Source organism: Buteo buteo, chromosome 25 (genome assembly GCF_964188355.1).
Source record: "Buteo buteo chromosome 25, bButBut1.hap1.1, whole genome shotgun sequence".
Classification (NCBI taxonomy): Eukaryota; Metazoa; Chordata; class Aves; order Accipitriformes; family Accipitridae; genus Buteo; species Buteo buteo.
The window spans coordinates 288,654-311,065 of NC_134195.1; the positions used below are offsets into that span (position 1 = coordinate 288,654).

At 37.6% G+C, this 22,412-nt stretch overlaps 1 protein-coding gene across 1 annotated transcript in view; it reads left to right on the top strand.

The window, feature by feature from the left end:
• Positions 1-22,412, top strand: part of MYO16 (myosin XVI) — a 384,622-nt gene that overhangs the window by 156,258 nt on the left and 205,952 nt on the right. Inside the window, exons 6-7 of the mRNA XM_075057405.1 lie at positions 10,715-10,839; positions 14,748-14,873. Coding sequence (XP_074913506.1) covers positions 10,715-10,839; positions 14,748-14,873 — 251 coding nt within the window. The remainder of the gene's footprint in view (positions 1-10,714; positions 10,840-14,747; positions 14,874-22,412) is intronic.

Consider the following 22,412-nt stretch of genomic DNA (forward strand, 5'->3'; position numbering starts at 1 on the left):
GTGAGGAGAACTGACTTCCACGACTGTTTCTTTCTGCAGACTAATAAGAACCTAAGTTGACAAGTCATAGTTTACCTGTCATAGTTTTAGACTGTAAGAATAGATCAATCCTACCCTTTAATTGCAGTACTGTGTGAAATCCTGGCCTTTGGGTGATCAATGACAAAATGCTTATCAACTTTGCTTTGTCTGTTACTATTCTTCTTGTAACACAATAGGCAGCTCAAAGTACCCTTATTTTGCACTTAGTTTTTAAAATTTAATGAATATCTTCTAAAATATTTGTACAGCCTGCCATGGTTAATAAAGATTGAGGAGGGAATCCTTGAAGGAAATAAAGCTATCTGGATAAGTATGAATTACTTTGAATTGCCCAGACTAACGTAACTGATGTTACATTGTATACTGAAACTAATTATTGGCTGAAGAAAGCAATATGCAGACTTTACTTACCTAAGGGAAAACAAGTTGAGGTACGTATCCTCTGTATATTAAGAGCATCCTTTGGGTTGGGTAATAATTCTAGTATACTATAAGCTTCATTTAAGATATCCCTAATCAAGGATGGAAGGAAAAATACAGCACCCAATTTCATATTTAGGAAAGTGGTGGAAATAGCTTAACTGTGTATTTGATCATGTCCTAGGAGCACTCAGAAGCCTAGTGTGCTCCTGAGCTTGAGGACTTTATTGGGGTCGATTTATCTGAATCATGGTCTGGTAGTCAGTCTATAGCAAACCCTCCTTAAAGCAAAAGAGGTGCTTCAAAGGTAGGCATCTGTAATGGGTCATCTGAATTACAATCTGAACTGCATACTTCTTTCCAAGTGCTATGAAGGGAGCCCAGAATGGCTAGCTGAGGCTTAGAAGTCTGCTACATAGGATGGGATTCAGTTTAAGGTTATGATATTTAAATTTACAGGTCTAGATGTAGGTGCCTGTACACCAGCTTTGGTGTCTAAATTCCTGTTGCCATTAGTGGAGTTCTAGGAAATACTGTCACTAGAGAGCAGAAGGGTTATTCACTTGACCAGCCACCAGGAGGACACCGGTAAACACTGTTAAATTTGTTCTGTGCTAAGATACCATTGGCTTTACATGTTACTGGTCATCTTATTTTTGCTATGAAGTCCCGACATTTAAGGACTTTGAAAAATAAGATGGAGAGACCATCTGCTGCAATGTCTTGCCAATGCAAAGCCAACTGAGAGTAGCCCAGGTTACCCAGGACCATGGTGGGTTGGAGAGTCTCTGATCTCTTTGGGCTCCCAGTCCAGTGCTGAGCCATCTTCGTGTCATTTTTTTTCTTTGTATTTTCAGTTGAAATTTTATTTGTTGTAACTTATACCTGTAGCCTCTTCTCTGTTCATTATTTACCTCCAGGAAGTGTCTCCCTCCAGAGGTGAAATGAAAATACTAGGAAGTGTAAAAAGGTTTTTTTTTTTTTTCCCCTATTTGTCCTGTTTTATTCTGAACATGGTTGATTATTGGAATTGTCGAGAAGTCCACCTGGCACCTTCTGTGACCTTTATTTAGATTAATATCAGCTTTATGTTTTAAGGCAAAGCTTTTGTTGTATTAATGCCATTTTAAAAACATCAAACTTTCAATGGCTGCTAGTGTGTTCTCTTTGTTTTTAGAGGCAGAATGTTCTACTGTAGAAGTGTGTCAGTGAAACTCTGATCATGGCATATGATCCTTATGTTTGCTCCTTTTCCTTTAGGCTGTTTTAAATATGTAATGCTTTGAAGAATGCAACATTTTTGTTTACTTCCTTTCTTGGTATTTAGTTGCATAGTGGATTAGATGACTTAGATAGAAACTACAAATGAGTGACATATTTCTTGGTTGCATATTTGACAAGTGTTAGGAGGTGACACGTTCACTGTGTAATTTGTTTCCAAAAGAGAGGTGTTCCCTTTTGTCTTCCAAGATCTCAGGCTTCAGCTTTCAGTAGGATAACTGTGCATTTCAAGAACATCAGCCTTGTTATTTAATCTGAGAAAACAGCATCTGGATATTTACTACTGCTTTTTTTTTTAAGTATCCTACGCATCTGAAAGCAAAATAATACCTTCCTTGCCTGTTGTACAGTGAGAGTTTATGCACTAGCAGGTTATTACAAAACGGAAAGAAAACCATCTGTTGTGGAATTATTTTTTTTAAGAATGACTACATTTACATAACATATCTACCTGAAGGTATAGATGGCTTTTCTTTTTCTACCATGACCCAGGTACAGAAAAAAAGGGTTGTTGCTTTTCTACGAAGTATTCTTTTTAACAGTTCACTTCCTGTGGGGTAAATGAATTTAAAATAGCTGGGTAAAGGTTATCAACCTTTGATGGTAATAGAGATTTCATGTACTTAATCAAAATCTTTTATAGTATTCCAAGCTGTGTGAATAATGGATATGTTTTGTTCTCTTAATATTAAAGGGATCATATTCAGGTGTCTCAGAAAACTGTATATAGAGCCAAAATAATGTGCAAGTCCTGTCCATTGAGGTAGTTTTTTTATGGTGTAAGTTAGTTAAAATACTGTGTAGATTTCACAAAAATAGACTGTGGTTTATTAAATTCTTACTAGCAAACAGGTTAAGCCTTACTTTTCAGCTGCAAAGAGGAAAGAATGAATTTCTTTCTCTGCTATGCAGCAGTAGGTAGAATAAAAACCCCAGAAGCTAAGGGTTAGTACAGAATCCTACACTGAAGACAGTGTTTAACATTAGTCAGAAACAGTCAACTCATAAATTACTACAATAAGGAGAATTTCCCTGAAGCCAAAAGTTAACAACATAAGGGAAACAACGTGCAGGAAAAGCTGATTCAGAAAAGTAGTGGGCAAAGGATTAAGGAAAAATTTACTGTAAGAGTGACACTATACAGTAACCTGGAATGTGATAGGAAGATACATCCCAAAATTATTTTGGTTTAAAATGTAAAGTTATTTGAAATGATTTATAAAATCTGGTGTGGTTGGGCTAAAAGCCAAACTCCCACCCAGCTGCTCGCTTATTTCCCCTCCTGAGCAGGACAGAGGGAGAAAATAAGATGAGAAAGCGTGTGGATCAAGTTGAAGACAGGGAGATTGCTTACCAGTTACTGTCACAGGGGAAACAGGCTCAACTTGGGAAAACTTGCAAATTGGAATAGATTCAGGTAGTGAGAAACAGAAAGACAAACACTAAAACAACACCTTTCCTCCCCCTTTCCCAGGCTTGACTTCACTCCTTCACTCCAGACTCTACCCCTGCAAGTGGTGCAGGGGATGTGGGGGAGGTACAGTCAGTACATAGAGCAGTTTCTCTCTGCCACTTCTTCCTCTTTACACTTTCCCTCTGCTCCAGCATGGATTTTTCACAGGTATACAGTTCCTTCAGGAACGTCCATCTGCTTCACCATGGGTCCTCCATGGGCTGCTGGGCATCTCTGCTCCAACGCCTGGAGCACCTTTTCCCCCTCCTTCTTCTCTGACCTTGGAGTTCCCTCAGCTATTTCTCCCTCCTTTTGTTTCCTCTTTGTCTCTCTGTCTACTGTTTTCTGCCCTTCCTTAAGTATGTTTTCATAGAGGTGCCATACTTGTCTGAGAGGCTCAGCTGTGTCCTGTGGTGGGTCTGCTGGAGCTGAGAACTGTCTGTGGTCCACACAGGACAGGCCTTGGCCTCTTGCCACAGAAGCCACCCCAGCAGTCCCACAACTGCCAACACTTGGACTATACATCTGGTCGTGTGTTTCTCAACACTCTGGCGCTTTTTACGAGAATAAGATCAAAATGAAAATCCCAGTTGTGTGTTTTTTTCATCAGCTTTGATTATGAATTAAAGTGTTCAGAATACATACACCAAAATGCTCTAACATGGAGGTTGTGCCACAGAAACACTTAAAACAGATCTAGTAATCCAGCATGGGGAAAAAAAGAATCATGTGCTGTTTCTTCAGTGCACTCAAGAAAAGCAATTGATATAGATCAATATAATTTCAGAAAAAGTAACTGCTCTAGACTTTCATATTTAAAACTATGAAGGGCTTTTCATAGACATTAAGGAATTATTGCCAACATACTACAGTAAGAACTGACTAAAATGTCAACATATGTAGCTTGTTAGTACTAAAGATCAGTGGATTTAAGCTAAAACTAAATCCTCTGTTATATTTTCTATTTTAGAACGATATGCAATGTGATTTTGATTTCTGCTTACAAATTTTCTATTAATAGTATTGATGCAGTAGGTTGACAGAAAAACAGGCAACCAAAACCAAACAGCCTCAGGGTGGTTCAAAGTTTTTTCACTCTGATTTTTGCTGATTGGGAACCACCTACCCATAAGATTATGACACAGACAAAAAAAAATCTGTCTAGTTTCTGCAGAGAGCTTGCTTAATTGGTGATAGGGGTTAGGTGATGGTATTGCCAGTGAGAACAGGACCAAATGAGATGTTTCAGTAGGTCCCTTCAAGTCCTAAAAATGAAGCACACAGAAAACGTGACACATTGAAAACGTCGTAGTTGAGAATGCTCATCTGTCTTCCTTTGGCCTTTGTGTTTTCTAATATAAGCTTGAATAAGCTACCATAATTTTTATATTTTCTAACTCTTGGGGAAGTGACTTTGAAGTCTTAGACTCCTCTTAATATTTGTGTGTTTCCAGCATGCAAATGTTTGGGCATTTAAAAGTGAATTAAAGAAGAAAGTCCATCATGTGGAAGCATTTTGTTACCCATATGTTTTCATCAAAGGGAAAATATTTAAACTCACTGTGCAGACTTTTGGCACTTGAATTAACATTTTAAGTTTCAGCCAGTAGTTTATGATTTACTTTGTAACTGATGCTAGAAGGAAAACAGGCATTTCATGGACTAAAAGGCTTTGCAAAGATTTGAAAAAAGAGTGTGAAGAACATCAGCAACTGGGGATGCCCTTTTAGTATCCTTTCAAACAGCTTACTGATAAATAATCTAATTCTGTTACCATTAGAGATAAATTACCATTTTTTATAGGATTCCTAAAACTATAACCTTTATCAAGTTAGAAAAAAAAATTTCAATGCCCAGAGTGCACCCACGGGCTCTGCAACCTGTGCTCCCCACTCCCAGGGGCTTGGCTGCCGGTGCTCAAAGCCAGCTCTGATATGGTACAGCCGTGTAACCTGGGAGCAGTTGGCTCAGACAAGGGCTAAGTTGTGAGGCAGAGCTGGGAGAAGCCTTGTAATGATCTTTCACCCATCCTTTGGCTGGAGAGCCACATTTAGGCTCAGGTCCTTGCCCTTGTTCCTTGCTTGAGGTATGCCTATGCCCAACCACGAACCTTGTTGATCCCAACCCTGAACCACTGACTGCCTGGCTTCAGCTGATTTTTCTGGATTCGTTGCTAGAAGCTTTTCTAGCAATCACAGAACTATCAGTTGACCCTGATTCCCATCACCAGACCCGCTCGATTTTCTTGTTTGGGTACTGTGGGGCTGTGCCCTCGTCAGCAAGGACACTACCCTTCCTGCCCCTGTTCACCCTCAGCTCCTGGCTCCCTGGCAGGTGTCAAGTACCCTGCTTTTACTGCTTTCTAACAAAGACATCTAACCATAACATATTAAGACCTTGCTGAGAAATCCTGAGTATAGAAATACTGTATATGGAAGAGCTCATTTCAGACATGGTACTTACCGCAAGTAACCAGAGACAGTGATACGCTTTTTTTGCTTCTGTCTTCTGGTATTAATATTACAAATAAAATAATAAACATGCAAGACATATCCACAGATGAATGCTTTAGTATTAAGCCTTGAGATTGTGCCAGTCTGTTAAAATAAATTACAAAAATTATTTTTGTTCTCATACAAGTTAAGAAGAGACAGAGGTAATTTAACTAATTTTAGCTGGAAGGGTCATCAACATCCTTGTTATAGAAGAGAAGACAAAAAAAAGCATGTTTCACTAGAGTGGGAGAATTGTCACTCTGTTGACTATGTGAGGAGGAGATGAGAATTTCATTTCTGATAGCATTTTCAGATTGGAAAGAAATAAACTAAACATCTTTCACTACGCCTATATAATGATCTCTTTAAAGACAAAGAGGTAAAACCCACCTCTATCAGTCGGTACTTCTGCAGTGAATTAGAGCTTAGTAGTTTTGCAAATATACACTCTTTTGCAGATACTGAAAATACTGACTTCCCTTCTCACATAATAAATGTTGCTGAAACATATCTGTTCATATGCTGACCTTTGAAAATCAGATGCACATAATGCCAAACGATACGCACAAGAGCTACTGAACAATGTAATTTAACAAAGACAGTGCTCTTTACAAAGCTATCTAGTAAGCAGCCAGAAGAGTCCTCCTAAAACTTTAAGCAAATAAAGCTGGATAAAGTAACAGCTACACCTGAATATTTTTATGAATGAAAATGAATATTTCAAGAATGATACCATGACTTTTTTTCTTATTGATTGTGAACATGTCTATCCTATACTATGCTGCACAGGAGAAAAATAGAACTTCTAAACAGTGGTATCCCTAAAATTATAGATGAGTACAGACAGGCTCATCGTGCTTGGGGTGAAAAGATCCTTGCTCTGTTTGCAGTTCTGGGCAGGAAGGGCAGATACAGGCAGGGTGAGAGAAGACTTAACTAAGAGGAGATGAGAGATTGGCTTCTCAAAGTTGTTGCAAGTTTTTAATGTACATTTGTGTTTGCAAGGCAATGTGATATTGACCTCTCCTAAAGACTCTTAAGCCTGTTGGAGAATGAGACGTGCACGTTGCAGAAGGAGTGACTGCTGGGTGAGTGCAGTGGGTATTTCCCAAGAAGTGCTTGAGTGTGTTCGCTTTGTACTGATCCCAGGAATGGGTGTTCCCCTCGCAGATGGAGAGTCTTCTTAGTACCAGACATTTCTGAGGAAAATATTTTTTGTAGCAATTCTCAGTTCTGTTTGCCATCTATTTCTTTAGCACTGCAACTTTCTGAAAGTTACCTTCCAGCTTTTTATTGGAGGGTTTTACATTCCTTTGGGTTGTCAGTTCTATAACCATATGCCAGAGAGGGTGAGACAGCCAAAGCACATGAAATGGCCTTGTCAGGTGTTTTTCTTAAAGAGTGAGAAGTGATATATTTTGTAGCTTTTAGGTTATGCTCCTGCCTGTCATCCTGCAGGGTCACTACTGTTTTAACTGTTCCTTCTCCATCTTCTCTCCTGCAGAATTTGTGAGCATGTAGTTCTTGTTCTGATTTGGTACAGGGTAATTGGGGCGTATTTTCCATCCTATGCCTTTCTTTTTGACTTTTCATTTTTTAAAATGTGAATCCATTCCCACAGCGCATGCCAATTTGGTTTTCTTCCTCTATTTATTCATGCTGGCTGTCATCCCATTTCAGCTGAATATCTAAACCGCATTTCCCTGTTGAAATGCAATGTGAAGGTCGTTCTTTGATTCAGGCAGCAAGTTAGTTACTGTATGAGTAACATTTTATTGTTCCATCTAAACTGATGAAAAGTATCACTGCCTGGGGAGGGAGAGTAAACTCGCCACATTTACAAACTTGATTAAGTGAAGGTAGTTACTGACCAGGTCTCCTTGTTTGAGCCTCAGAGAATAATGCGTGTGCACGCTTGGTAAATCGGCTTCTCAGCTCCCCACCAGGGAAGCCTTCACTGAAGCCTGACAGTTCCCGAGTTCTTGGAATTCAAACCTGCAATTCTAAGATTGCAATTTAGATCATTTTTTCATGTTTTCATTCTGTTTTCTATAAAGGCAGAGGAAGGGGATCTCTGTTGTTTCTTTAGCATATTCAAAACTCTTTTGGATATTTAAAAAATGAAGCCTGTGGAACCATGTCACTGTGGTAGCTCACTTGCCAGGCTTTTTACTGCTATTTGTTTAATGAAATGTGTATCATTCCTGTATACAACTATTGGTTTGAAGCCAATAAAGCTATCTTGAGATTCACATAGACTGTGCCTTTTGTTGCTATGTAGCATTGTTTATGCATTTTCTCTGAGCTGATGGGTGTAATTGTATTTGTGATAGAATTTATGTAGCAGTCGATGCAGCTGAACTCTTTTCTTGATTTTCCTTCAGCGTGAGCAAAGTTAATCTTTCAATAGCCAGTTTTTTTGTGGCCCCAGACAGGATGCACCAAGGTTCTATAAAATGCAATTTACAAGGTGTAAGGATCGATAGTTCACTGTCAGTATAAGAATATACCAATAAGTTAATTCTCTGACCAGGCTGAGTGTAAGTCAGTAGTAAATTTCTAGAAAAGGCTGAGTGGACTCAGCTGGCCTTTGCCCTCAACCTGTAGCCATTACTGTAATTTACATGAAACATGACAAACTGGACAACCTGATAATAACTGTGCTTCACTTTCAGTCTTTTTTTTTTTTTTTTTTTTCTTTTGGGGGAAAGTCAGAAACTGGTATTTCTAATTTGTGGATTGTGAACTTAGTTTTAGTTTTTGAGTGTTTGAGGTGTTACACACAAAAGAGGTAGTATGTTAATTTCCACCTGCTGCCTCTCTCCTTGAAAAACAAAACTTATTCTAATTGTTTACTGGAGACATCAAGAGGAACTAAAAATTGACATAACTTCTGTCAGTAGTACTTAAGTTAAATAGATATTAATTAAATTTATATTTTTCACTTTTCAGCTCACTGACAAATGGCTGCCTTCATCAGGCAGAAAATGATACATATATTTTTTAAACTTTAATCTTTCTTACCTGACAACATTAGAAAGAGCTTTATCATGACCAGTCAAGTTTCATTTCAGCTGCTCTGTCTGTGTTGTGTTTAAAAAGTGAAGTGAGTGCTGCAAATGACTAATTTTGGGTGTATATAGCCCTTCACACCACATAGTGTTTTGGAAATTTAAACTTGGCGATTTGAGAGAGTTCTGTCACTGGCACAAGAATGTTAAACTATCAATTGACTGTTACAAAAAGCAGGAAATAGGCAGAAACGGAAAAAAAAAGACATTTAATTGATGCCGTGTGGCATCAGTAATCTGTAAATGTCATTGGGTAGTTTTAAATCATTACTGTGAAATGTGATGAAGGCACAAAAACTTCAATTCTGACAAAATGAATACACTGATTGTTAGGAGATCCTCAGAACACCCTATGAAATCTGCATTGTGTTCTAGTCTAGCAACTGTCAGGCAATAGGACGTTAGCAGATTCTGCTTTTGGGTCGTATCTAATTTAAGACATCAGTACCATATATATGTTTGTTTGTCTGAATTACATGTATGTGAAAGATCACAGGTTTTAGTCCAGATACAGAAAACATCTCATTTTCTCCAGCTTAGTTTTAGACTTGGATTTTAGATTTGGTGTCATTTAGGTGACAGGTGTGAAAATAGGAAAATATGTAAATGTGGCCAGCAAGACAGTGTGCACACTTGAACGTTTCACTTCAGAGCTAAAACTCTTAGAAGTGCTGCAGGCAAATAAAATTCAGAACATAAAGCAGTGTGTATAGTAGCATGTTAGAGAAAGAAAACTATTCAGATTCTTTGCTGAACTACATATGGTACACCCATTTATACGAGTTCCAGGGTAGATTAAAACTAAGAAACTTAAAATATGGTTTTACTCTGAAACATGCTTCAGTTGTTTTAGTAATATCAAAAATTGCAAGAATTGTTGAAGATAAAATGTTAAGTTAAATAGATATTAATTAAATTAATATTTTTCACTTTTCAGCTCACTGACAAATGTGGAAAAGAACTGAGAAATAATTTATTCATGTGTTTTTTGTTACGTCATGGCCAGGGTAGAGAGGAAGGATTTTTATACTCAAATTACATTTTCTATATATGGATGTAAGTGACCAGTGAAGCTAGGAGCAGAAGAATCAAGCCCTGAATTTTGGTTAGATATTCCAATCAAGCCACAGCCAGTTGCTAGTTTAACCACTTAGCAATTTTGTTGTACCCTCGGTTTCTAATTTTAAATCTCTTCAGACTGGAGGCCATGCTTTCTTTTGGTTATGGACTGCCTTGCTTATCTTCATTTTAAAACTGTACTTCGAGAACTGTTTCTTTCAGTAGCAATGTTGACACAAGTAACCCTGTGCCCTTCATTCCTTTCATCCCCTCCCATCTGTTCCTGCTTCTGTACTACATTTTCTCTTGGTTTATGGGGCCTTGTAATGGTCTAAGCTCAGCAGGAGAACTAATCCCGGTTAAAAATAACCCAGGCAGATAAAAAAGTGTTGAGTTCTAATGTCATTTTCTTCACTTCACAGTCTCTCAAGTGGTTGAGCCGACAGATTTGAGGGACTGGTCTAGGCACTGTGATGTATACACAGGGTTGAAAGAAAGCAGCCAAAAATAATTTTCATTAAACAAGACCTAAACACTTGAGAGGCTTCCTTAGAGTGTTTAATTCTTTTCCCATTCGCAGCTATTTTCACTATCCCAGTGGATTTAATGATATTACAACTGCTTTAGCTACAACTGCTCTTGCCAGTCAGTAGGAAATCAGGCCCATTTATTTGATATTGTTGACTGACATTAAATCATCCATCTAGTGACTTAAAATAAAGATACAAGTAAACTTGTTGGTAAATATAAGTAAGTAAACATGTTCTATAAATGTACACTGAAGTCTAATTAAATGTTGATTAAGCTTTTACAAACCCAGAGCAGAAGATCATATGTCTGTTCTTTATTGATGAATGAAATACCAGAAGGTCTTAGCCTTTTCTTTTTTCCAGGTGTAGAGCTCAATTCATTGCGCCAAATGAAGATACAGAGACCTATGACAATGCTTACAGATGTCCGACAGCTCATATCAAGTGGAGGAAGTGTGAATCAAAAGAATGACGAAGGAGTTACACTGGTGAGTGGGAACATGTAATCATCACCCTGTGAATATGCATGTACTGCAAGTGTGTACTGATGGGCATGTTTGCAAGGCAGTTCTCTAAGAAGCAAAGTGAGGTTATGCAAGGTTTTGCTTCTCATCTGGCATTTTGAAAATAGATAGATGTCAAGGCCATGCATAGTACAGATTTTAAAGTAGGCTAGTGCAATATCTGTGTCTTAATGACAACTTTCTTATTCTTAGCCACTGAATATATAGAACAAAAATTAATAGCAAAAAAAATATTAGCACTGTAGTTTAGAACTGCAGCAGATACTTGTGATCTCTGACATTTTGTGTAAGAGAGGGCCTGAAACTTCACACAGTGATTCCTGTTTTAGGCTTGTACCTTCTGGTTGAGCCAGGCTAAAAGACTGTGTCGTGAAACTATCCCATCTTGATTCAGTGTAATGAAGCTTCCACCATATCAGTGAATAAGTACTCCTTCTCCCAAATTTACATGTTATTTGTAGTCACTGGGTCTCATTATATTTTTTTCTGCTAATAGATCTTCTATCCCTTTGTTTTTTCAGGATTGCTACTTCTTCAGCAGTCAAATAGTTTAAAAATTAATGTATTATTCCCTAGGTAGCATGTCTGTGGAATGTTCTCTTTGCATATAAAATCTTCAAATCATTGTCAATCAATAAATGGTCATCAACAACATTAAGATATTGAATAACTTTTGAAAAATCTTTTCTGTTTTTCTGCAAGTACTGTACTAAAATAATTAGAAAGGCACATCTTACTGAATATTATTATTATTTCAGCATTTATGCTGAATTACATTGCATGATGCTGAATTAACACACTGAATCATTAGTATTTAATTCCATATTTCAATACCTGTGGAGTATTTAAACTATAACTGAAAAAGTGAGCAGCCTCATATCTGGGGTTGTTGAATCCCAGCCACTGGCTCTGTCTATACAGGAAGCTATCACTTTTGGGGTGGTCACCTCAAGGCGGTTAACTGTACTTAAGAACAGGAGGGAAGCAGGGGAGGGGTGGGAAGAAACAACACAACTTTTAGTTTAATTCATAAAAGCATTAATTTAACTTCCAGTTTTCTGATACATTTAAGCTAAGCTGCTAAATCACAGTAAAATGCAAAGTTGTTTCTGTTGTACTTTTATTGCTACTGTAGTCTGAATTGGCTTAGTTAAACTGAGTTACGAACTTACATAACTATCACTGTATAAAACCTTTTCTGTAGTTAGCTGGAGTAGTTGAAATGCATGTCTGAAATATGTTAAAGAGTACTGCAAATATTAGCAGAAAACCATTGTGGATAGTTTGGTTTTCCTTGTTTGTTTGGTGGGTTGTTGATAAAGGGAATGTTTTTTGCATGAATGGCTTTTATGTTGAACTTTGATTTTTTTAACTTCTTTCATAGTCTTGCAACAAGTAGCTACAAAGTGGATCATTTTGCTTTTGTTTGAGATGTCTATTGTGTGAAACTTTTGTCTAACAAACTGGTGGAAAATCCGGAACTTGTTCAACTGCTCTGTCTCTATTCATGGTTGTGGAGTCAGCCAGTCTGTGATAGCTGTATGTGTATCAAAGGGTTCTGGGAATAGTTTTTGTTGCTTTACATATATGTATACAGAGAAGACACCAAATATCTCAGTTCTAATTAGCAAATGAGATTTGTTTTCTCTCGATAGAATGTATCTGTGTCCATGTGGAAGTTAAGATGAATCAGGCAAAAAAATGATGCCATAAATATAGAAATGGACACATTCTCAGAGATTAATAGCACTTAAATATGTGCACATGCAATACAGACATAGAATGATATATGACAAAATTAATATTTCTGCTAAATCATCCTGTAGTATTTTTTATTTGAAAGATTTCAGTCACAAAATACTTCCTTTGTCCTGTGAGCTTCTAAACTACTTTAAAATAGCACTTGTCAGATTGATGTCTCAATAAAAAATGTAATTTCTTCTGTTAAAACAGAAGAAAAGCTGAAGCTATGTCAAATTACTGGAAAATTTTGAGGTTTTTGTACATTTGAAGTTAAGAGCATTTATAGCATACAGAGTTGTTCTGCTCCCAGGGCAGGGGTACTCTGCCTCCTTTCCAGGGGAAGATTTTTGATGAGCTGTAATGTGTTTCATCCCTCTGCATCAAGCATGTTCATAGAGAAAACTTTATGCATGGTCTGCAGGTGCAGGTCAACCAGAAATAGTAAATAAGGCAAATAATGTCCTGGACTCTGTTTCGGTGTCTCCTATGCTTGTAGCGACTTTTGAACTACACAGTTCTAGTAACAAGTTTATTGCAAGACCTTTTTCCTCCTGTTAGCCATCTATTTCAGTGCTAAGAAAAATAGTCTCTTTGGCTAACATTACTTCAAGGGAAAAAAATCATGTAGTTGGGCTGTGTGGTTTGGGGATACAGGTTACCACCTACAATCTCAGTTCGCCATTTCTGTAGTCTTCCTGAGCCCTGTTCTTACTGATCATCACGAGAATTGATGGCTTCTGACTGGAGATGAGCAATTATATTGTGCCAATTTCCAAATGCAAATTTTGTCCCCTTTGCTCCCAGAAGTGGATGGAATGTTTGAAATTGTAGCAGAGGACCATGAGAACATAAAGACCACTAAACTGTAACCTGGATGGATCTCGTCATGTGAAGTATGTGCCTCAACAGAGTTACTCACCATACACAAGAAACAATTTCCACCAAAACCCACAAATGACAAATTTTCTCTGACATAGGATTCCTTATTGCATTTTCCTCTTTTACTTATTACCAGAGCAAATAATTTGTATTGCCCTACTATGTCTTTCTCTATGGTCATTTTTTCTCTTTCTCTCTTCACAAGTCCCGTTTGGTACTATATTGCTTTTATATTTATTATATGTACCTGCTATTTGTATTAATTAAATAAAAAATAAAATCTATCTTTTTTCCCCTCGGTCTCATTCTGTAAATACTATTCATAGTGGAATTGATTACTGATACAAATGTCAAACACATATAGAGCCTTAAATAGTAATATAACTGCAAAAGTTAGTATCTAGTTTCTCAAATCGATCATTAACAAAAATACTTTTGAGTTTCCTCTTTCCCCTTCTTGCCACTGCGGTTTTCAGTACCTTATCAGTCATACAGTATTTGCTACTCAGAATGACAAGCCATGAGCAAACACAGCTACCTTTGAAGTTGTCCCTGCTTTAGCAGCAAGTTGCACTAGTTGACCTCCTGAGGTTCCTGCTGACCTGAATTTCTGTCATTCTGTTACTGCATTTTCTGCCTTCTCTCTGTTCCACTTTGACTCAGAAAGGAAGTTTACTGACACAGAAAATCAACTACAATTATTAAAACAAATACCACTTAAGTATCTAGGGAAGCAGTGTGAGCAGAGGAAACAAAATCTCTGTGGTTCAAAATTGAGAAAATATTTTTTGTGACTGATTTTGTGCTGCAAACTCAATGTGCTTGGTTTGGTTGTATGTTAATGAATTAATTTTGGAGTAAAGTAGCGTCAACTTACATCTGGGGTATTTGAACTGCCACAAAGAAGGTTAGGTCTAGGCCAAGCTCTGTTGTATGAAGCTACCTGGGCTCATGAAGTTTGTGTGTGTGTTTGAAAAGATGTTTGCTTGAAATGGCGTGAAAAGTATCTAGTGAGACTAGATTGTTTAAGTAGTTCTCAATAAGCTACCATTCTTATTTTTTTTCAGGTTTTGTTTATAAATGCTAAAAAAGATTCTGCAGTGGGTTTCTAGTCTGTTATCGCATGTATATTTTGTATTTGTCTTTATCATGATTTAGCCAGTTAGGTCTGAGGGGCAGCCAAGATATGCAATAGCATGTCACTGGTTTTTCTGAGGTCTTTAAACTATTAAGATACTTTTATATTGCAGCTGCATGTGGCCTGTGCTAATGGATACAAGAATGTTGCATCTCTGATACTGGACCATGGGGCTGATCTCAATGTAGTGGATAATCAGTACTGGACACCCCTACATTTAGCTGCAAAGTATGGACAGGTAAAGCACAATTTTTTCACCTGCTTCTCTTTTCTTTGTGGTAGTCTTCTGTAGCAATAGCAGATACTTTCAAGTCAGGGAGACTATTCTGGTTTTAATGTGAAAAGCTTACACACTCCTGTACTATAGGTGGCATCTCAAATGACAGAGAACATTTGAGAATAAACACTGTAAAGCTATCAACCCAATACCGCTCATTAAAATCAATCTACCATCAACAGCAGTTTGTCTCCAGCAAAAATTAAATTTGCACTGACATTTGAAAGGGAGCCAAAATAACCACTTTTGTCTGTTATTTTCTTATATTCTGATGTCCAACTCTTACTTTTGGCTAACTTTTTTTCTGTGTGTAGTTTTGTGGATGAATGTCCAGGGTTCACTTAACACAGCAGTCGCATTCAAACTTTTCCAGTCACTGAGTTGTGGAGGGGTGACCTGGGTTTGGGATTTGGAGGCCATGCCTAAACATGACTTGGGCCTCTTAATATTCTACCTTTTCACTTTTCCTTCATCCTCGCTCTCCCCAGAACTGCTCAGTGAGCCTTTGTTAAAGTCTTGACCACGTTAGGAGCGTTCCCCATGGCTCCCACTTGCCCACCTCATGGCTCACAAATCACCGCTTACCCACAGGTACCTTCCAAAAACCTCTCTGATGCATCCTAGCTCAGCCTCCTGTGTTCCTGCCCTTTTCCCTCTCAGGTCTCTGCTGCAGCTCCTTTGTCCTCCACTAGGAGGGGCTGGACCTGCTCTGCTAGGGACACAAGATTGAGCTTCCCAGTGTTGCTCTGAATAAAAACGGTTTGCTTCTGTTCAGATTCCTGCTGATGGCAGGGATATCCTTCCTGACACTGTGAATGTAGGTGTGGTGAGTTAGTCAGAAAATGCTATGAATTGGAGCTGTCAAGCCGTTCCCCTGTTTCTTTGGTACTTTGCCATCTTGTAACACCTATTTCTATTGCCATCAACGATGCTTTTAAATGTAACTCAGAATGGCAAGAAGTTGTTGATTCTAAACAGGACTTTGGTTTTCTTTTTTTATGTTCTAATAAATATAAATAAAAATCTTCACAGGCTTCTGCTGGAGTATGAATTCCATAGTTAGGTAATATTAATTCTGTTCCTGATTTTAGTGGAAACAATCCCATTCATTGAGCTGAATCTCTAGTCAGTGATTGAGGAGAAATAGGATTTTTGTTTATGTGTGGTTCTGGTATCTCAGTTGCTTTTCAGTACTTGGGTGAGTAAACCTGTGAATTACAAGATGAAGGTGGTGAGATACAAGAGGTGGGGTGCAGTTGATCTGAATATGAAGCCAAGATTGCTTTTTTTGGGGGGGGGGGGGGTTTGAGTCTTTTGCTGTAGGTGATCCACATGTTAAGGTTTAAGGAGTAGATTCTAAGCATGCCAAAATGTCTAATGAAAAGCAAAATAGATATGTATATAGGTAGACAGATGTAATTCAAGTACTTATGCATGTATATTGTAATTCATCTATCAGGCTGTCTTCTTTAGAAAACTGCTACGTATACAGCATATTTTTAGGTTTGCAAAACTATTTAAGGATACAATTCAGTACTGATGCTATATATTGATTCATGTCCTGCTGCTCATTAAAATGACATATGTGTATTTCCTTATAGCACATGTTTTCATTTTCATTGAATATATGGCTGCCAACCTCTTTTCAGAGTTCAGAAAGTAAATAATATACTTTATAGCAAGAAGACAGTAAAAATAAATGTGTTTGAGACTAGTAGGTTCTGCTGGGGTATAGATTTCTCCTATTGAGATACAGGGTGTCTGCTCTTTTACAGGGTATGAAAGCTTAGCATGTTTTCATAATAGATTAAGTCATTAGTTTATATGAAGTGTACCCTCAATAATTTCTGGAAGGTTAAATTTACAGAGAAAATTTTTCTGCAAAAATACACTGCACCCAAGTTTTATTAGCAAGTGAGGCATCAGTGACATTTTACATGTACTGTAGTTTTTATTTTTCTCATCGCATCTTGTTCTGTGCTGTTCTGTAGTTCTACTGCCCTCACTGATCCCTCTGGATCGTCGTGATGCTGCAGGTGGGCACACACTCCCTCTGCCTGTGCTTGGACTTCAGTAGGGCAAAAAACCTCTTACTTAGGAGAAAGGTGATTGCAGTGATGTAATCTTGAGCTGGAGTTACTATTTCTTAGTTTCAGGATGGCTTGCAAATTCAGGCTTTGTACTGCATTAATGTAGTTATACAATGGCTGTAAGTCTTTTCTAGTGTGAAGCCTAAACACTAGTTTTATTGAAAAGGACACGAAAGGACTGTGGAAGAACTTTTCTTTGGTATATATGTGTAACGTGTATGTTTGCAACACTAACCCCGTATGACTTGAAATACCTTTTTTGTTGTGAAGTTAGGTATTCTTCTTTTTGAAACAGACCTGTACATGTAAAGTTTGCAGTTGAAAGTGGCTAATGGAGAAAATGTCTTTCCTTTTGAAGTGTTGTAAGAGCTCAGATTGCTATTTTATGAGATGATCCTTTTTGCTGGCTCTTTTGTTGAACTGTGTCTCCCTTTATGTCCCAGATGACGGGGGCAGTGATTCTTACTATTCCAGGAGTTTCTGGTGAGAAGCCAGGGACCAGTTGTGCTAGTTGCTGTGCAAGCACTATGGGTGCACATGGAGGAAGACAAATGAAGTAACAATGCATCTTCCTTCCTGAAATTAACAAAATACAGAACAGATATCTTCCCTTTGTAGTGTTAATAAATAGTACAATTTGGAGATACCTTATTATCATTATACATAATTTGCCATCCTTATTTAGGAGATAAGTATGGCTTTCATATGGATTCTGTTTGTAAGAAACAAGTAAATAATTTAAATTCCTTTGTAAGAGGGATTTATTAGCTATCAGGGAAAATATTTCATCCAGTAGCTAAGCCATAGGGGTGTTTTTAAAATTTCCTTTCTTATGATGATAATTTTGAAACGCCTTTTAGCCTTAGTATGATTTCATATGCATATCATATTTATAAGTCCATTTTGAGTAATTAATCATAGACAAATACGAGCATTGTTACTATTTTGGGAAAAAGTAGTATGGCAGAATGGGAATGACCTTAAATCAAGACATGATTTGGATAGTCTGTTTTAAATTAAAATACATTAACAAGGGAATAGTTATTTTTTAGCCAAAAAATACTAATGTTCCCTGAGAAAGTCATTAATATGAATTCTGGACTCCATCCCTTACACTTTCACCTCTTGTAACACGTATTTGTGACAGGTTTTTTTAAGAATTCTCACTTGAAGAACTTGTAACAGTGATAAATCTTGTATGTTCTACTAGAAGACTGTAAAAAAGTCTCTTTGGTTTTAGTTTGATGTTCTTTTCAATTCTTGAGAGGATTTCTTTCCTTCCAGGAAGTATCTGAACAGAAAAATAGCCTATTCTTGTCTTGTAGCTTGTCTAATAAGCAATGATCCTTTAATGACTGGTCACAGAAGTTTCAAAAAACCCATTCTAAACCATCGTTGTTTAGTAGTTTACTAGCACTGCTGCTGCAATACCTGCAGCCAAACCCCATCGAATATATAATTAATATTATATTCCATGAGTCATAAAGACTGATAGTTTTTCCTGTTTATGAAGTACCTAAATTCTTAGTAGTTCAGATATATTTTTCTTTTGGAGAAGCTGCTTACCTTAATAAAATGCAATTGGATTAGTTATACAAATTACACATTTGGTTTTTGCACTATTTTTGTTACAGAACTTACATTCATTCATTTTGCGTATTATTTTCTGAAAAAGTTTGAGTAGTGATATTCTTATGAAGAAGTTGTTACATTGTTTGAGTGACATCCAGACTCAGTTGAAGGACCAGAGCTCTATACATACACAGTTTTATGTTTGCAAATACACAAAATACAAAAAATGAAAAAAAAACCAGACCAACTGTATTTGGCTATTTGTAAGACTGTAACAATAATAGACATGGTACTAATTTACCTGGAAAAAAAAAAAAAGAAGAATCTACTGAAGCTTTAAATTTATAGTGAGAAAATTTAATTTGCATCTGTACAGGAGGAAACTTGGAAAGAATAAAGGCACTGCAAGCTTCTTTTTACAAATCTCAAGTTGTAAATTAATACACAATGTAAGTGGATTACAAAAAGCTTATTGCTCCATCTCCCACAGTAAATTATACGAGAAATTACTGGAGCAGAGAGACATTATCCTGAGTGAGCTAAGCATGTGAAAGACATCACACCCACACCTTATGATCAAAACCTGGCTTGTAGAGACACCTCGATAATGGCAAAACCAGTTTTATTCAGGATGGGATTGTTCTCAGTGAAATTTAGCCACCTACAACCTAAGTGCAAAGTCAAAGCTTTGTCTGTCTAATGTGAAGAATCATCTCTGGAGTGCAATTCAGACAAATCTAGGAGATGCATTTAAAAAGGTGGGATGAGTCATTACTTAGAGGTCTGACCCTCCCTGATTGTAGAGGTCATGGGCAGCTAGCATATGTTAGAGGTCTAACCTGAACATTTTAAAATTTTCCAGGAGGAATCCAGACAGAGTGTGGGGCAAACAGGCCAGAGGATGGGTCAGTTGCCCACTGTATGTGCTGGGTCTCCCCAGTCATCATGAAGGGGGCATGGAGTTTATGTCTTACTCTTAGCATAAAGCTGCACAGAGTGAAACCTACAGAGGGAGTAGCATTAAATACTTAACAACAGTACTGATCTTACCAAAAGCAAAACATAGCAGTAGGTTGTTGCATTGTTTCCAAACAGGGAATAACTCAGAATTTTAAGTGCCATTATGTATTATCTGATGTTAAAAAAAAAAAAAAAGTCTGTACCTGTCTTTACCTATATTTGTAAAGAAAAGCAGTCTCACAGTCTCACAAATTTACCATCTAAAATTTGCTAGAACAGTATTAGTCCAAATACTGAAAAAGAGCATGAGTCAATGATAAATGAATTGTCCTATTAGTGCCAGAGTGTGTAGATCCAGAGTAGAACATCTTTCTTGCATAGGAGTACAGGATATTCCTAGTGAGTTTGAGGGTTATGTACAGGATATGGCTACTGAGTACAGAATAAGGCAACTGAGGCTACTGCCTGAAGGTCAGTCTCTCTGTAAGATGAGGATCTGCTTTGCAGGAACAGATTAGGTTACCAATGTGTGCAACAGACTATTAACTGAAATACTACCAGCTGCAAATGTTAAAAAATAATGTTATAGCATTAAAAAATGGCCCTATTTTTAAGCAAGGTTATTCTTACTTTCTAGGACTGTTGTATTCCCGCCCTCCCCCCCCCCCCCCCCCCCCCCGCCCCATAACTATTAGGACTAAAAGCAAGTTTTTATTTTTAATGCACATTGAGATTCTAACATTATAGCAAAAATGGATATTATTGAGGTATTAAGGTCAGAGTTGCTTTCCTTAATAATTTTACCTTAATACAATGATGGTGAAATCTAATAACCTCTTCGGCACACAGGTGAATCTGCATCGGTGACACACAGAAGCCTCTTCAAAATAAGATTATGAAGGCAGCAAAACCAGCCTCAAGAAATAAGAATGTGCCAGGGTTGCCTATGTAAATTTAACAGGACCTTTTGGACATACACATTCTTAATACTGTTACTGATGGCATTTTGAACTCCCTTGTCTCATTCACATGCAGAATGGGGAGTGCTGGCGTTTATATGTATATATGTGGCTGCTAGCTGTGCACACCAGAGTGGGGCACATGTTGTCACTTGGGTACCACACCGCCCATGCTGGCACTGATACCAACTACAGAAGGGCAATTTGTATTTCTCAGGTTGGCCCCCTAATTTGAATTTAGCACAGCAATCACTTTGTGAACAGCTAGTAATCTGGCATTGGTAGTGCTGTCCCCGCTGGACATCTTCCAGGCTGCTGTGATCAGGAGAGCACACGCTTGTCCTCCCCGTGGTGGGAATAGGCTGGAGCTCTGACATTTGCCTTGGGTACTTTGGCACAATTCCCAGGCACAAGCTGTTTCTTTGTTGTTTATCACAGAAATGTCACCTTTCAAACAAGCTATTGGAGGCATGCAGGTCAGAGCTGACTTCCCAGTAGCTTAAACACTACCTCTCCCAAAATTTCATCCCTGGGGGATGCTGCCTATGTCTAATCTCTTAAATTGCTAAATAAAAGAAGGCTAGGGATTAAGCCAGGCAACAATCTGGCTCACATTCATATTGTTTAGAACTAGTTTCCTCTATAGGAGATTAGTCTTGTTTGTAGAGAGCTGGTTGGAGTGGTCCAAAGCAGAGTCAAGGATGGAACTAACAGTTAAGCAGTGTGGATTATAAGGGATACTTAAGCTTGCTCCATTGCACTCTCTTACTTAGTGAGACAGATTTAGCCTCTGGCTTTGAGGTTTAACAGTTCCGTGATGTCAAAAAAAGGATAAGAGAGTCATTGAACTGCTGACTGTACCTCTCCAAGGTAACTGCTCCAGTAGCAAGGATTTCTTCCCATCAATAAATTGGCAATATCCGAAATAAATAAAAAATGTTTAGAGCGCTCAGATGCCTACCTCATGTTTCTTAGCATGTTATACACAACCTGTGTCATTTTCAAAATTTATGTCTGAAATTGCTGTTCTGTAAGTATGTTCTTCCGTGACACACATTTGGTTGGCTTGTTTGCTTGGACTGAATAATACCCCTCTGTCTAGTTAGTTCATCCAAACACAGTATTTCTTTCAGATCATAGAAAGAACTCTGTGCTTCTTCCTGAAGTCTGAGAACACACCTTCTTACTATGTGACCTAATTTGCTGATCGTTACCAAAACACACTAGTCATTTGACTCAACTATAAACTGTAGTTTCATTTTCTTTTCTTTAAGTGCATGTTGACCTCGAAATAGAAAAAATCCACAATCCATCATTAGGATATGCTTCAATGTAGATGGGATATCTAACCCACTGTAGGAAATTATATTTAATCTCATTCAAGTTTGGCCATTGCCATAGCAGTTCCTTTGAATGCAGTTTCTGGACTTCTGCGAACACATTCCACAAATATTTTCAATGAGAAGAGCCTAAAGAAGGGGATGCTTGTTCAGTATTTCAAAAAGAATAGAGTATAGTCACTCAGGGAATATGTATTTTCCCTGTCAAGCAGTTGGAATCTTTCACTTATGGTCAGAAAATCCTCTAGAGAATGTTCTATCCAGACATATGTCACCCTCTTTTCTTTAGTCTTTTTTTTCATCTTTGGCATGTGTGATTGTACTCAGGTAGAAGAGCAGCATTTCCTTTCAGATGAAAGTACGCTCATTTTCCTCAAGCAGAGAGACCACTTTGGGATTTCTGCCTGTGATATCTTTCTTTCAATATATTCAGAAGGTTTCTATAAATGATTCAAATGCTAATTGTGGGTACAGAACACTAAGGCAAAAAAAGCTAGATTCGCACAATACCAAATGATAAGAAAACAGATTTACAAGAGCTTCAGATACAGACTAGAGACAACCTCAATTTACAAAATT